Here is a 17,702-nt window from a genome sequence, read left to right as displayed (position 1 = left end):
TCCATTGCTTACATTATTTCTTCTATAAGAAACTAGACTCAATAAGCTTTAATTTCATATTTTATTCATCCTCTAATTCCATTTCTAAAATTTTTGGTGATTTTTCAAAGTTCGACTACTGCTGCTGTCCAAAACAGTTTTAGTGCAAAATATTGATTTCCATTTTGCCCCAAATTTCACAATTCATACAATTCAGTCCTTGCTCAATTAACCCCTAAATTAAGATAATTTTCTCAATAAATACTTTTCCTAAACATTAAAAGTTATTTCATAACTATTGAAATTCAGAATTTTCACATAAAACTCTAACTTCAAACTCTTTTACAATTAGGTCCCAAACATTCACTTTGTATTCAATTCTTACAATAAAATCAACATATAAACAATTTAAAGCTCTAATTACATGCCAAATCATCATATACTTCCAGCTCATATGTATATAAACTTTCAATTTCTTTCATAGAATAAAAAACTAATGAATTCAACAAGTGGACCTAGTTGTAAAAGTCACAAAAATACAAAAATTTCAAGAAATAATCAATAATTTAACTTAATTGGAGTAAAAATATGAAAAAATAGCTTAATAGAACTCCTCCATGGCCTTTTTCTGATGAGAATGCAGAAAAATAAAGAGAAATCTAGATAATTCCACTTTAGTCCTAACTTAATTAAGTAAATTTTGCAATTTTCCAATTTTTCCCTTAATTCTCCTTATTTTCTTGTTGATTTCATGCCCTTTCTGTCCAGCTCAAATATACCTTGGGTCTATTTTCCTTTGAAACCCTCTTTCTTTTATCAATTAAGCTATTTAATCATTTCCTACAATTTTGCATTTGATACAATTTAGTCCTTTTTGTTCAATTAACTATCAGAACTTTAAAATTTCTTGACGAAACTTTAATACTAATATATTAAAACTCCATAAATATTTATAAAAATATTTATGGCTCGATTTAAAATTCTCAAGGTCTCGATACCTCGTTTTCGATTCTAATTATTTTAATATTTATTTTTAGTACACTATTCACTTTTTCAAAATTTTTCCTAACTTCACATTTAATTTATACTCACTAAATTAATAATATTTCCTACTTATTTTTAGGATTTAGTGATCTCGAATCACTGTTCCGACACCACTGAAAATTAAGTTGTTACAACTAGTGACTGATTTGGAATACCCTTTATTATACATGCTCGGGTTATTCATTTCATTTTCCTTGTTCTTTGGGGTTGATCTTTTGACACTTTCCCTTGCATCTATCTTCCCATTTCTTATTACGTTTTCAATCATCTCGCCAGACATTACTATATCTGAGAAGCTCTTCGTAGCGCTTCCTAACATATGGTTAATAAATGGGGCCTTCAGAGTATTGATGAAAAGCATCATGGTTTCTTTCTTCAGAAGAGATGGATGGACTTGCGTTGCCATCTCTCTCCATTTTTGGGCATATTGCCTGAAGCTCTCATTTTGCTTCTTCTTCATGTTCTGCAATGTGATTCTGTCGGGTGTCATGTCCGCCACATGACTATATTACTTCATAAAAGCTTGTGCTAAGCCTTTCCATGAATTTATTTTGGCACTACTCAATTGGTTGTACCATTTGCAGTTGACTCGATCAAACTGTCTTGGAAGCAGAGGATTAACAGTTGATCATTATTGAAGTATCCTGCCATCCTTCGACAGAACATAGTGATGTGAGCTTCTGGACAACTAGTCCCGTTATACTTTTCAAATTCTGGAGTCTTGAATTTTGGCGGGAGTACTAGATCTGTGACCAAACTCAGATCCTTGGTGTCAACCCCGTAATGGTAATCAACATTCTCCATTGCTTTAAGTTTTTCTTCCAACCACCTGTACCGATCTTCGAGTTGTTTTGGCAGTTCCACCCTTACTTTTTCTATTTCTTCCATTTCGTCTAGATCAGGAACTACAAGATTGGTTAGATTCTCCCCTAGATTGGAACCTGAGCTGTCGAGTAGTTCATTGGTGCCGAGGGACCGGTCTGATATTGTTAGGGTCTGATAGTAATGGGTGCCCTTTGTGGATGCGCGTCTGGTTGGGCTTGGGTGCTTGTCGGGATAAAGTCTGGAGGATAAGTAGGGTCTTCATTATCGTTCCCCGAGTTAACCGCGGTGCTATTCCCTTTTTCGCATTCTCTAGCTAGCAATTGCGCCAATTGGCTTATCACACTATTTTAGAATTCTTACATTTGTTCCCTCATGTCTTGTTGGATTCTGGCTAGTTGCTCTTGCATCTGTGCTTGTAATTGATCTTGCATATCTCTTTGCATTTGTTCTAATCTCTCCAATCTCCGATCCATTACTTTGGTTTTGCGGAAGGTACTGTAACGATATTTAGTTGGTAAACTCTTGTTGGTTTCCAAATCACTGAAATGATTTTTTTTAATTAGGTTCCTTTTGTGAAAATCTAATACATGTGATGCAATGTAATGTAGATTCATGGGATGAATGCAAAAAGAAATAGAGGCGTTGATTCTGAATTCAATTATATTAGAACAACTTTTCTAGAAAACAGATTTCTTTACATAAAGCGGATTACATATGCGGCTTTGCCCTCGTACTCCAAGTGAAGACATTGATCTTTTTCTTCTTATCCGGATGTTAAACTCAAATCTTGCGAATTGTTCAAAAGATTATTTCCTTTTTGCTTGATTCGGGCCGCGACCCGGTGCTCGTTAGCTTCTTTAAGAAAGTTGACGGCTCCCGAATAATCTTTGTCGACTTGAATCCTCGGGTAGCGAAGCATAGTCATATATTCTCCCACGGACTATCAGCCTTCTCTCGTTGTGTTTACTTAGACCATATTCGGACGGCTGTATTATATTCCACTTTATCAAGAAATCCATTTTCCATGACAAGCTCTTTATTTAGCAACTAAATGTGAATCAACATCTCTTTTCTATGATGATGGAATGCAGTCATAAACAAAACAAAAGAAACACATCAGTACACAAAACACAAATGGCAGACAGTGCACCTATTTGGGTGACCACTAGGGTTGGAGTGGTTCTACCTAGGGTGGGCTCTTAAGGCTCGCTATATACAGTTTGGTTTTAAAGACAGGGTACCTGAACTAGCAGATTCCTCGATCCTCACCCATTATAGGCTCATATAAATCGAGCTCGGTTTAAAGGAATACATTTCCCTATGGCTATACGGAGATGAAAATCTCACGAAGACATAGGTACGGGTGTATCCCGGAAGCGATCCACTATCCTATACGGAGGTGAAAACCTCACGAAGGACTAGTTTCTCACTCCCACTTAAAAGGATAGATCAAACAATCATGCAATGCAATATATGAAAACACCTAAAGACTCGAACCAATAAAGCACATATTACAACCAAGATCACAAAAAATGACGAATGAAATGCAATGAAAGGATCGTATTTTAAAACGAAGTTTTCAATTTTCAACGAAAAGATAGAAATTAATCAATTTACAGCTTGACTCTTTTATTTACTCCCAAGCGGAGTCGCCAAACTGTCGAAACCATTTTTTTGAAAAAACGAGGTCGTCGACTTTTTATTTTGAAAATGAAAATGGGGGGTCGCCACCAATCTTTTTTGTTTAGGTGTGATCGGATCACCTTGTAATTTGATTGTTTTAATAGAATATTTTGTTTTATTAAAACAATGATTTTGGTCTACGAAATTTGAGAAAATAGGTTTGGGAGTCGGTTATGTACGAGGAAGGATTAGCACCTTCGTAACGCCCAAAATTGGTACCTAATTGATTAATTAATATCTTAATTTCGAAAGTCGAAAATCCGTAAAGAATTTAAAAATACGATCCTCTTTTTTTATTAATGTTAATTTTACAAAAAATATTTGGGTAAATCGAAGTGGAAACTAAAAACCTTATCCCAAAGTAATAAAATGTCACATCCAGTACGTTAGGACACGACATTTTAAACCCACGAGAATAAGCTTGTCTTTTGATTTTCGAAACTCATGCATTTTAATTTTAAAAGGATATTCGGTCATTTGGATCAAGCGAGAAAAATTGAAACCCAGTACGTTAGGGCACGATCTCTCGAATTTCCAAACACGAAATATTGCCTTTATTAGAGAATTTTATTTTTATGAAATAACAGCAAATATGGAATTTAAAACGATGTGTATTTATTTCATTGGAGTAAAAATACTTAATCATTTCTAAACATAATGCATGAAGTGGGGGCGATGAGTCTATACAAAATAATCGCATAGATAGCGTGTTGGAACGATAAAATATAACTAGATAAAGGCATATTTCAATAATAATTTAAGTAAAACTAAAAAAAATGAAAAACTAACATACGATTTAAGAAAACGAGACTTAGAAATAAACGGGAAATAATAAAATCACAAAGAAAGAGGAAAAACAAATAAAGTAATATAAAATAAAATATGAAATACAAGTATGAAAATTTGAATAAAATACGAACCGAATGAAAATGGAAAAACAATAATAATAACAGATGGGTAAATATACAAATAATAATAAAATGGAAATGTTGAAATAGTAAAAACGAGATAATAAATAATAATAAAATAGTAAAAAGATACGAACTGAAAAATGTAACTATTTTGATTTAATACATAAAAGCAAATAATCAATAAATAGGTAAAGAAATAAATAAAAATAGTAAGAAAGAAGAAAATATATGAACATCAAAATATATATAAAGGAATAAATAATAATGATGGAGGAAAAGATGAAACAAATAGGTAGATTCCCGAAAGAAATAAATAAAATAATAATAAAGTAAAGAAATATTAAATAAGCGACTAAATAAAGAAAGAGAGCAATTAAATCGAAAAGGGAACTTAATTATAACCAAAATTAAATTAAAAGAATAAATTAAGATACAAAAAAATGAATAACGGACTAAAATGAAGACTGGGAAAACTATTGAGGACTAAATGGGAAAATAACCCGACTCCCCAGGACACGTGTCCTTTCCTTTGCAGGTTAACAAACTTGGGACTAAATTGAAATGCGCGGAAAATTACGGGGCAAAATTACAAAGTCAAAAGAAATTAACAGGATTTAATTAAAAAAAGGGTGAAAAAGCGGAGGGACTCATCGCATAAATTCTCATTTACAAAGAAAACACACGGATCCTGGCTCAAACGGGTCGGGTCACACGGGTCAGCCTTAAACAGCGTCGTTTTGGCCCTTAAGGCTAAAGCAAAATGATGCCGTTTTACTTCATCTATTTAAATCAAAAAAAAATTAACTTCATTTTCTCAATTCTTCTTCAAAAAAAAGCAAAAGAAAGAGCTCTCAACTCTCTCCCTCAGCCCCCATGGTCGGCCTAGCTCCGGCGCCGGACCACTGTGGCCGCCGCCTGTCGCCAGCAACAACGCCGCTGTCCATGGTGGCCAGAAAAATAAAAAGTTTAATTTTTTGGGTTTTTTCGGCTCCTCGAGCATAAGACGTCATTTTTCATCGGAAACGACGAACCTCGACCACCCACGGCGGCGCAAAACGCAAGAAAATGTGAGTTTTTGGCTCCCTTTTACTCGTTGTTCGTTTCTTTCAAAACTAAAAGCAAAAATCAAAAAAAATAATAATAAAATAAAAAAGGCAACCTTTAACATGCTGAATGTTTCTCTTTGTATTTTTGAAATCGTGTATTCGTAAAAAAAAAGGAGAGAGCATACATTGGTTGTTTGTGGCTTTTTATAGCCGAAAGAAGAGAAAAAACACAATGTTTTTCTATTTTTTGCTACTATTTTCCTCTTTCTCTATGTTGCCCTTGCAGGTACGGAAGCCAACTGTGGCATGCGGTGGTGGTACGGGCGTGTTGACGTGGAGGCATGAGCGGCGGCAGTAGCTAGGGTGCTGTTTTATTATTCATTTGCTGGAAATGTTAAGGTCTTGAGTCATTGGGCCATTAGGATTTTATTTCTTTTGGACTTGTGAAATTGGGTAGCACAAGGCCTGGTATATTTGGTATTTTGGGCTATTTTGTAACTGGACTTTGGTTTATTATTTTTTTGGTTTTGTTTTGTTTTTGTTTTTCACATGGCCCAGGTAAATTGGGCTGGTTACACATATATTATTTCAATTTCATTTTTTAGATTCTCCCTAAATTTTTGTATTTTATTTAGTTTAGTCCTTAAAATTGAAATTTTCATAACTCTTAAATTTGAGCTTCGATTTCAAAATTCATTCTTATATAATTCACTAGAATCTAATATTATAGAAATTTCATCTCACTGTTTACAGTTTTTACACATTAGTCCTTTTTGACAAAATTTATATAAGGATTGTCACATTCATCTTCCTTGCCCCGCAAATGACAGGGAATACATTTAAACTGTTAAGTATTCACTTTGATGATAGCAGTAACCTGCAATGAGTACTAATGAACTAGTGCTAAAGATGATTTTTTGGGGAAGAAAACAGTAAAACGAACATTAAAATGAGAAAAAAGTTAACGGCTAACAATTCCTATCAATTTCCTAATAATCTATTAATTTACTAATCTACATGTCAAAAAAATATAGTGGTAAGGCACGTAAAGGGGCACATAATAGGGTAGAGGAATTTTATTCCTTCAATACCATATTGGAGAATATTTGTATACATATTCGGAACTATTTTTATACCCTAAACTTACACTATGGCGATCCGGAGGCTTATGCAAATTAACAGGGATTTGAGAGTCATGAGACCTTTAACCAAATTTTTATCCCACTAATGACCTATTTCGGGGAATAATTCTTGGACTTTCATGTTTTCGATACCCGCTAGAGGTGTTGAGTCAACAAAAAAGTTTATCTTCACAAACCATGGGTCATTGAATACCTCAATGGTGGCTCCATTCCTCAGCCACCAACAGATACCCTTTGCAAGCAATAGTTTGGTAATAAAAATGCTCTTTTAAATAAAAGAATGATTATTCCATTCATTAGCATCAAGAAATCCACAACTTCGAAAGTCTTACTAATTAAGAAAAGAGTCATAATTAGAGATATATCTTGAACGCATCTTCAATACTATTACCACATAGGTTTTAGTACTACAAACATTTGGAGAAAAACAACTTAGTTAAGAATGGAAACATATGAATCTCTGATCAAGAGATGGTAAAATTCAATCAAAACCACAATAGAGCAACCAATAAATTATTTTTTTAAAAAAAAGGGAATCATAACCGCTTCCTTAAAATGAATATTACTAGGATGCAAGACCAGCCTTGAGAGCTTGAATGGTAGAAACATCAGTTTCGAAGGATTTAGCCAATATAGTGTCGTCGATGCTGGTGGCAAAAAGGGTCTTAGGGAGCGATACGGTTCCTGCATTTGCACTTCCAAACGAAGAAATCGCGATAGGTGGGTTATTGGGATCCGCATTGTACTGATAGTGCACTAACCCTTTAGGGAAGATAAACATGTCGCCGGCTTGTAGACTCTGAGTGAAAAGCTTGTTCGTTGTGTCGACAAAACCAACTTCCAGGCTCCCATCAACGAGGAAAAGCAGCTCGGCCGCACGAGGATGAGTGTGTGGAGGGTTGAGAGAGCTTGTAGGGTATTGAAGAACGGCGTAGGACACACCTTGACCATTTAATGCTGGGAATTCCTGTTAACATTAATGGGAGACAACATTAATGGCAAACAATACAAAGTGGTGCAAGTTTAGCACCCTAAAGTTGACTTTGAAAAAGTGGCATGGGATAATTTTTTTTTGGTCCTTGAGATAATGGGCTATTTATTGTTTGGTCCTTGAACCTCAACTATAAATAGGCCTTCTCATTTCTCATTTCAATCATCCCAACCAATCTTTCTCTCTTAGTTTTCTCTCTTCTCCCATTTGAGAATTCTTAAGGAATTCTATTTGTTTGTAATACTTTGGAGATAGTAAAGTTATCATCTAGTGTTAGTGCCCGAGGACGTAGGTATAATTTACCGAACCTCATTAAATCTCTTGTGTTCTTTCTTGTCCTATTTTTCTTTCAATATTTGAGGGTATAATAGTAGTATTTAATTGTGCTATTAAATTACTATAGAAGGGATATTCTGTCTAAGGAAAGACTTGGTATTTAAGAGATCCATGTGATCCACCTCTCTTCCCTGGGAATTGAACTTTGTGTGATTTTTTAGTACAATAATTTACACGCTTCCGACCCTATTGGAACAACAAGTGGTATCAGAGCCGAAGGTTAATCGTAGTATGCTCTGTGGTTGCAGTTTGAACTGATCTTCCACATCAGAAAAGATTTCCTTAGGTATATTGAAAGATTATGGAGAAAACGGTCGGTGTAGGAGCTTCAACATCGTCCATGTGGACAAGACCGACAATTGCAAATGCAAGATTGGCCGTGGAGATCTTTGATGGCACGGGCCATTTTGGTATGTGGCAAAGTGAGGTTCTAGATGCCCTTTTTCAGCAGGGTCTAGACATTGCCATTGATGAAGAGAAACCAGATGATGTACAGGAGAAAGATTGGAAGGCAATCAATCGGTTGGCATGTGGCACAATTCGATCATGCCTTTCTCGAGAGCAGAGGTATGCTTTTTCAAAGGAGACTTCTGCAAATAAGTTGTGGGTGGCACTTGAAGAAAAATTTTTGAAGAAAAACAGTCAAAATAAGCTCCACTTGAAGAAAAGACTGTTTCGCTTCACATACGTCCCAAGTACCACAATGAATGATCACATCACCAAATTTAATCAGTTAGTCACTGATTTGCTGAATATGGATGAGACATTCAAAGATGAAGATTTGGCTTTGATGCTGTTGGGGTCACTTCCTGAGGAGTTTGAGTTCCTAGAAACTACTCTACTTCATGGCAGGAGTGATATATCTCTGAGCGAAGTCTGTGCGGCCTTATACAGTTATGAACAGAGAAAGAAAGACAAACAGAAAAACTCAATCAGAGATACAGAAGCTTTAGTAGTCCGAGGTCGTTCATACACTCGGAAGAAAACTCAAAAGGGGAGATCAAAGTCAAAGTCCAGACTCGGGAAAGATGAATGTGCTTTTTGTCATGAGAAAGGCCACTGGAAGAAAAATCGTCCAAAGCTGAAGAATAAGGGAAAAGCTGCTGTAGATGCTTGTGTTGCTAAGCATGATACTAGTGACTCTGAACTATCACTGGTTGCATCATCATCGTCGTTCCATTCAGATGAGTGGATATTGGATTCGGGTTGTACCTATCATATGTCCCCTAACCGGGAGTGGTTCTCTGATTTAGTAGAACTAAATGGAGGAGTTGTTTATATGGGCAATGACAATACCTGTAAAACTGTTGGGATAGGTTCAATCCAATTAAAGAATAAAGATGGATCAACCAGAGTTCTGACTGATGTTCGGTACGTGCCCAGTTTGAAGAAAAATCTCATCTCATTGGGAGCCTTGGAATCTAATGGTTCAGTTGTTACTATGAGAGATGGGGTTTTGAAAGTGACATCTGGCGCACTTGTGATATTGAAGGGCATCAGGAAAAATAACTTGTATTACTACCAAGGTAGTACAGTTATTGGAGCAGTCGCTGCAGCTTCCGGTAACAAAGACTTGGACTCAATGCAGTTGTGGCATATGAAGTTGGGACATGCCAGCGAAAAATCCTTGCAAATTCTGGCAAAGCAAGGATTGTTGAAAGGTGCAAAGGCTTGCAAATTAAAATTTTGTGAGCACTGTGTTCTGGGAAAGCAAAAGAGAGTGAAATTCGGCACTGCTATCCATAATACAAAAGGTATTTTGGAATATATTCACTCAGATGTGTGGGGCCTTCCAAAACACCTTCGTTGGGAGGAAAACACTACTTTGTTACTTTTGTTGATGACTTTTCCAGAAGAGTTTGGGTGTATACCATGAAAACTAAAGATGAAGTGCTTGGAGTTTTTCTTAAATGGAAAACTATGATCGAAAACCAGACTGGCAAGAAAATCAAGCGGCTTAGGACGGACAATGGAGGGGAATATAAAAGTGATCCGTTCTTCGATGTGTGCCAAGAGTATGGTATTGTTCGACACTTCACAGTTAGGGATACACCACAACAGAATGGAGTGGCAAAGCGTATGAATCGAACATTGCTGGAGAAAGTTCGATGTATGTTGTCCAATGCTGGGTTGGGCAAGCAATTTTGGGCTGAGGCTGTGACATACGCTGGCCATCTTGTTAATCGTTTGCCCTCATCTGCATTAGAAAGAAAAACTCCTATGGAGGTATGGTCTGGAAAACCGGCTACAGATTATGATTCCTTACATGTGTTTGGAACCACTGCATATTACCATGTGAAGGAGTCAAAGTTAGATCCGAGGGCAAAGAAAGCTCTCTTTATGGGAATCACTTCTGGAGTGAAGGGATTTCGTCTTTGGTGCTTAAGCACAAAGAAAATATTCTGTAGCAGAGATGTTACCTTTGATGAATCTGCCACATTGAAAAATGTAGCAGATAAAGATATTCAGACAAGCAATACTCCACAGCAGGTGGAGTGTACTCCAAAACAGGTGGAGTTTGAGCAGATGGGGATTTGCCCAGTTAATAAGTCTAATTCTCCAGCCACAATGGAGGAATTAGAGGTTGAAGAGGTTCTGACCCAAGAACCACTAAGTACACCAGAACCAGTTGCAGTTGCAAGGCCACGGAGAGAAATTCGTAAACCTGCTCGATTTACTGATATGGTGGCCTACGCCCTTCCCGTTGTTGATGATATTCCTATCACTTATCAAGAAGCAATGCAAAGCTTAGAAAGTGATAAATGGAAAAGCGTCATGGATGAAGAAATGCAGTCTCTCCGGAAGAACAATACTTGGGAGTTGGCGCAATTACCGAAAGGTAAAAGGGCAATCGGATGCAAGTGGGTATTCGCAAAGAAAGATGGATCTCCTAGCAAGAAGGATATTCGCTACAAGGCAAGATTGGTAGCTAAAGGCTACGCTCAGAAGGAGGAAATTGACTACAATGATGTATTTTCCCCTGTTGTGAAGCATTCCTCCATTAGAATTTTGTTGGCCTTGGTAGCACAGTTGAATTTGGAGCTAGCTCAACTTGATGTTAAGACGGCTTTCTTGCATGGTGAGTTAGAAGAGGAGATCTATATGACTCAGCCAGAAGGATACACAGATGCTGGTGGTAGAAATTGGGTTTGTAAGCTTAACAAATCGCTATATGGATTGAAGCAATCCCCGAGGCAGTGGTACAAGCGATTTGATAGCTTTATGAGAAGGCAGAAGTACACAAGAAGCAAATATGACAATTGTGTATATTTGCAGAAGCTGCATGACGGATCTTTCATTTATCTACTCTTGTATGTTGATGATATGTTAATCGCTTCGAAGAGCCAAAATGAGATAGATAAGCTGAAGGCTCAGTTGAATCAAGAGTTCGAGATGAAAGATCTAGGTGAGGCCAAGAAGATTCTCGGCATGGAGATAAGTAGAGATAGACCGAGAGGCAAGCTCTGTTTAAATCAGAAGCAATATCTGAAAAAGGTATTACAATGTTTTGGTGTAAATGAAAACACAAAGCATGTAAGTACCCCACTTGCTTCTCATTTGAAACTTAGTGCTCAATTATCTCCGAAGACTGAAGATGAAAGAGAATATATGGCGAAAGTCCCATATGCTAATGCAGTTGGGAGTTTGATGTATGCGATGGTGTGTACGAGGCCTGACATTTCACAAGCTGTTGGAGTTGTGAGCAGGTATATGCATGATCCTGGAAAAGGACATTGGCAAGCTGTGAAATGGATTCTACGGTATCTTCGAAAAACCGTAGATGTTGGTTTAATTTTTGAGCAGGATGAAGCACTTGGTCAGTTTGTAGTTGGATATGTTGATTCTGACTTTGCTGATGATTTAGATAAACGTCGTTCAACTACGGGGTATCTGTTTACTCTTGCGAAAGTCCCAGTAAGTTGGAAGTCTACCTTACAGTCTACAGTAGCTGTGTCTACTACAGAGGCAGAATATATGGCAGTTACAGAAGCTGTTAAGGAGGCTATTTGGCTTAATGGATTGTTGAAAGACTTAGGAGTTGTTCAAAGTCACATAAGTTTATATTGTGACAGTCAGAGCGCTATTCATTTAGCGAAAAATCAAGTCTATCATTCAAGAACCAAGCATATCGACGTAAGATATCACTTTGTGCGGGAAGTCTTTGAAAAAGGAAAAATTCTACTTCAGAAGATTCCGACAGCAGATAATCCCGCAGATATGATGACCAAGGTGGTAACAACAATCAAGTTTAATCATTGTTTGAACTTGATTAACATCCTGAGAATTTGAGCACCTTCAGGTGTATGGCGCTCGAGAGTGCATTTGTAGGCACTACAAAAGATAACTTTATCGAATTTGGGGAGTTGAAGGAAGTGTGTGAAGATGTGATTATCCTAATCAAATCTTCAAGGTGGAGATTGTTAACATTAATGGGAGACAACATTAATGGCAAACAATACAAAGTGGTGCAAGTTTAGCACCCTAAAGTTGACTTTGAAAAAGTGGCATGGGATAATTTTTTTTTGGTCCTTGAGATAATGGGCTATTTATTGTTTGGTCCTTGAACCTCAACTATAAATAGGCCTTCTCATTTCTCATTTCAATCATCCCAACCAATCTTTCTCTCTTAGTTTTCTCTCTTCTCCCATTTGAGAATTCTTAAGGAATTCTATTTGTTTGTAATACTTTGGAGATAGTAAAGTTATCATCTGGTGTTAGTGCCCGAGGACGTAGGTATAATTTACCGAACCTCGTTAAATCTCTTGTGTTCTTTCTTGTCCTATTTTTCTTTCAATATTTGAGGGTATAATAGTAGTATTTAATTGTGCTATTAAATTACTATAGAAGGGATATTCTGTCTAAGGAAAGACTTGGTATTTAAGAGATCCATGTGATTCACCTCTCTTCCCTGGGAATTGAACTTTGTGTGATTTTTTAGTACAATAATTTACACGCTTCCGACCCTATTGGAACAACAATTCCACCATGCTAGCTTTCAGGATCGTGAAATTTGCAGGGAATGTGCTTTGGTTGACGAGGACTCGCATCCCTGTGTACGTGAAGAAGCCTCCACCAACGTTATTTTGGTTTGCAGGGACTAAAAAGTCAGAAAGAACATCAGGATCACTAGCCAGGGCTATTTGGACAATGACAAATGAAGATAACACAAGGGAAAGCAATTTCATGGTGGGAATCCTTGAAGCCATGTTAGAAAAACTGGGGAATGTGGTGCCTACCTTGATGGGATGGCTCAAGTTTGAAGGATGGTGGTGTATTTATAGAGTTGAATTAAGTGTAATGGCTTTGTTGCAAGACAAATTTGGTGATATTGCAACAGGTGAAGATTTCCGAGTCCCATGTGCTTGTACGTGGGTTGGGTTGGAATTTAAGACGTTAAAAGACGAGAAGAACTATGAAGTTCACCCAAATTCCTATATATCCTTATCCATCAATATACGGAATAATTTATTGGAGATATTCCCAACAGTTTGGTTGTCAAATTTTGCTTGTTTCTGTTGATTAGTATAAAAAGAGTCGAAGAATCAAGCACTTTATTATTCTATATTTTTTGCCAAAATTAAATGAATTGTAATAAGATAAGGGTCAGAATGTTTGTAAGTGAATAATTTATAGTTTATTCCACTAAATAAATATAGGTGTGCAGTTATAATGATGTCACTCTTAATCAAACTAACAAACAGCCATGCAAATGAAGTCCTTCAAAATAATAAAATATTATAAATTACTTCTATGTTTAAATTTTTGGTCTTTCCGTAAGAAACCAAATCTTGATCTTGTTCGCAATGACACTAGTCTCCACGTTGATTGCTAGTTGTGGCTTATTTTAACAGTATTCTTAAATTTTTCATTAATTTTTAGTTTCAATCCACTCTATTTTCTCTTAAAACTATTGCGGTTCTTGTATAAGTTTACATTATCCTGAATTTTGTTTTTGTTCACTTTATTTTCTTTGGAAATTGTCGTGGTTCATGTCCACATTGTTTCTTCTAAAGCAGTGGTTGTAGCATATATATATATAGTTACCAAGGTAAAGGTGCCGTCAGATTTATTAGGAATCATTCTTAGAAGACTTTATCATGATAAAAAAATTGATGATATTTGTAAAATTAGACTTTGAGATTAAGAGGAAGAGAAAGAGGATAGGTCATTTAAGATTTGGTGATGTTTCCTTGATTAACTAGAGTTCATCATCATGTTGGTCTGAGAATGGAGAGTTAAGATGCAATTTTCAATGATTTGATTAAGACATCTCTAGTTTGTTTTTGAATTTTTTTTTTGTTATAGTTACCATTTGTTTATCTTTCTCCTCTTCTAGGTTTAAGCTACAAACATTGACATTTATACATCAATTCGTAGTATCATATTGATCATTTACACTATGTATCATATCTTTATATTCTTTTTGTCCAAGATTTCACTTAATGATAGTATTTTTTTAAAAAAAATTATTAATTATTAAATTTCATATCAAGTCAGATAGGTAGGCCAACATTTGGACATGTTTAACTGCATATGTTATGTTAATTAGGATGTGTTTGATAAACTATTGAATTAATATAAAATTTTCAATAAAAAATATTGAATAAGATGAGTTTGGAAAATTTTGGGAAAGGATCGTTAAAATGAGTTTTCCATTAGCTCAAGAGAATTTTATAAGAGATTTAAGTAATTTTTTTTTTAAAAAAAATAATTAATTATAAGTAACTTCGTAAAAATATTGTAAGAGATTTGAATAATTTTGTAGAAAAATTAATAATTTTATTACAAATTCAGTATTTACACAATTATAAATAATTTCGCATGTGTTTCAGTAATTTTATAAAAATATTTTAATGTTGTAACAAAGTTCAGTAATTTAAGTAGTTCATGTTAGAAGTCTCGTAGTAATTACTTATTACTTAATTTAAAAGTATTAAGATGATTTTTATTTATTAATATTTTTAAGCATTAATTTCATTATAGATTTTTTTATATATAATGTCTAAAATTACCCATAATCTCTTCCCAACTCTTAAATAGGGAGATAATGCACTTCAGTGCACTCGAACTCACGTCCTCCTGCACTAACAACAATACCGATGCCAATCGAATTAAGACTCAATCGACTATTTATTAAAATTTTCTATCTGAAACAAATTATTTGAAAAAAATAAGCATTCAAATTACTGCATTTAATTTTTGTCTAAATTATCCAAATAATATAAAAATCATATCAATAAAATTAAAATTAAGATTAAAATAATTTTCAAAAATAAATATTTATTTTTATCAAGCAACATAATTAGATTAAGTATTTAATTTTTACTACTTTATCAAATAATTTTTTAATATAATTTAAGTACTTATAAAATTTAGTATTAAAAATTTAATACTTAAGATGTGTCAAGTTTGAGACAACAGTTTTCATTTTTCATTTTTTCTTTCAGAAAACAGTTTTCAAAATAGAAATGAAAAAATAATAATAAATAATTAAATTAAAGCATAATTTATTAAAAAATGTATTACAATAGTACAATGAAATGTAATTAAATAAGAAAAAGGTTTGAAGGTTATAAAAAACAAAAAGTTGTTACTAATTAAAAGGATTTGAAACAGGGAAAATTTATTGCACAAAATGAAATTTTAAAAAATTCCCTTGTTTTCAACTTTTTTTTTCTCGAAATCATTTTTATTAAAAATAAAGAAAATATTTTTTTTATTTTCTAATTTTCATATATTTTTATTTCCATTTTTTAAAAATCATTTTCAAAATTTTAACTAAATATATTTTCTTCACTATTTTCAATTTTCTAAAAGTATGAAAATAAAAACCTGAAACCAAATTTATCTAATAATATCTAAGACCACCTTTAAAGGGTAAATGTAATCTTTAAACTGAATTAGTTAAGGGATCATTTTTTTTTTATGATACAACGATAATCAATTTGGTTAAGTGTAATCTTTTTTGAATTGTAGGTTAAACACGTTCATGGGTTAGTTCAGGTTAGGTCCAGATCAAATTAAAGTATGATATTTACATACTTATTCTTTTGCGATTCAACACAAAATATGGACTTAAAATTTTACACATACCTACTCATATTTGTAAATAACTAACATAAGCCAATTTTAGATCTATCAATTTTTTTAAAAAATATTTATAATATTTATAGTTGATATTATTTTTTCAATTATTAAAATTGTATATAAAGGTATCTTAATATTTTTTTAATGTTTACATTATATTATTATATTAGTAAAATACCTCTCCAGCCCCTCTCAATTTCGATATTGAGTAAATTGGTCCCTCTCAAAAAAAATAGAGCAATTTAACCCTCTTTCAATTTCGATAGTGAGCAACTAAGGACAATTAATTACAATGTTAATTTTTTTCATCAATTTTACATAAATTTTAAATTTTACATAATTTACACATTTTATCAATTTGGTCATGATTTAACAAATTTAGCCTGCAATATTTTTGTAAATGTGTAATTGTTGAGGTTAAATTTGTTGTTTTTTAGAATAAAGACTAAATTAATAAAATATGTAAACATTGAGGGCTAAATTTGTTATTATACCAATCAAAATTATGCACAATTGACAAAAGACATTAAAGTTGTGATTAATTGTCCTTAATTGCTTACTTTTAAAATTAACAGAGATTAAATTGCTCTAATTTTTTAGAGGGACTAATTTGCTCAATTTTAAAATTGAGAGGGACTAGAGAGGTATTTTTACCTATTATATTAACATAGATTTAATTTTTATGTGTTATAAATGATATAGTATATAAAAATAGCATAATATAATATATTACAAACTTAAAAGACGGGTTAAGCCATGCTCAAGTTGTGAATGTTCAAGCATGAGCCCGATCGCTATTTTAAACGGACCCAATTTTTTCCAACCTAATTTTTCAAGCCTAATATATTTACTTAATCCCTACAAAATTTAAAGTAGACCTTCATAATTAAATAGACAACTTGACCTATGAACATGAACAGATTTACTTTAATTAATAATCCAATCAAATAAATTTAAAACTCATAATTTTAGACTTTTAATTTACTGGCCCAAACCCACAATATTTTTTCTCTCCAATTTTCTTTCACCCATTATTATCTATACACATCATCAATTTATTTTGGTTCTATGTAATTAGAGGGTTAGTACTCGGACGCACATAAACATACCCATACCCATACCACACACACTACGTTCAAAAGGAATTGAGCTAAAATAAAGACCTATCATATGTTCCCAGATACTCCAACCTAAATAAATTCTATAGATGAATAATCTTCGGTCACCATGGAAAACATTAGATTTCTACCCATCATCAATTTCAAATTACTAGATTTTCATTTGTTTCTCTTTTTGGGTGAATATCTTCTCTTTCTTTCTTCTTCTCATAAATTCTCCCCAAAATTTTCCTTTCGTTGATCCTTTCTTTTTCTTTTTTTCTTTTGTATCTTTGCCCCATGGTTTACTTTCAGTTCAATCTTTCTTTCTCTTTCAATTCGTCTTCTTTTAGTTGAGGTCTTCATTTTGTGATTGGTTGGATCATCCAAGGCTCTAATCTCCTTTTAGTCACAACTGTGGTTAGATACAATAAGTATTAAGTTAAAATATACTCTTTTCAAACTTGAAATTTAATTTCTATACTTTTATTTTTTTAGATTTCAAAATTCAAATCTAATTCTTAACTCTATTAAAATTATTTTATTTTGCTAGCTTCAAC

General features: G+C 33.8%; 1 protein-coding gene across 1 annotated transcript; it reads right to left on the bottom strand.

Moving 5' to 3' along the window:
- Window positions 1-7,195: 7,195 nt before the first annotated feature.
- LOC107948070 (germin-like protein 9-3) lies at window positions 7,196-13,164 on the bottom strand. Its single transcript, XM_016882545.2, has 2 exons — window positions 12,943-13,164; window positions 7,196-7,597 (listed from the first exon to the last, which is right to left on the bottom strand). Exons 1-2 carry the CDS (start codon window positions 13,162-13,164, stop codon window positions 7,196-7,198), a joined length of 624 nt encoding a protein of 207 aa, XP_016738034.2.
- Between the last annotated feature and the right edge of the window lie 4,538 nt (window positions 13,165-17,702).

The sequence above is a fragment of the Gossypium hirsutum genome, chromosome A04, assembly GCF_007990345.1.
Source record: "Gossypium hirsutum isolate 1008001.06 chromosome A04, Gossypium_hirsutum_v2.1, whole genome shotgun sequence".
Lineage (NCBI taxonomy): Eukaryota > Viridiplantae > Streptophyta > Magnoliopsida > Malvales > Malvaceae > Gossypium > Gossypium hirsutum.
Note: the sequence above shows the minus strand (reverse complement) of the source record. Positions and strands in the feature narration are given on the sequence as shown.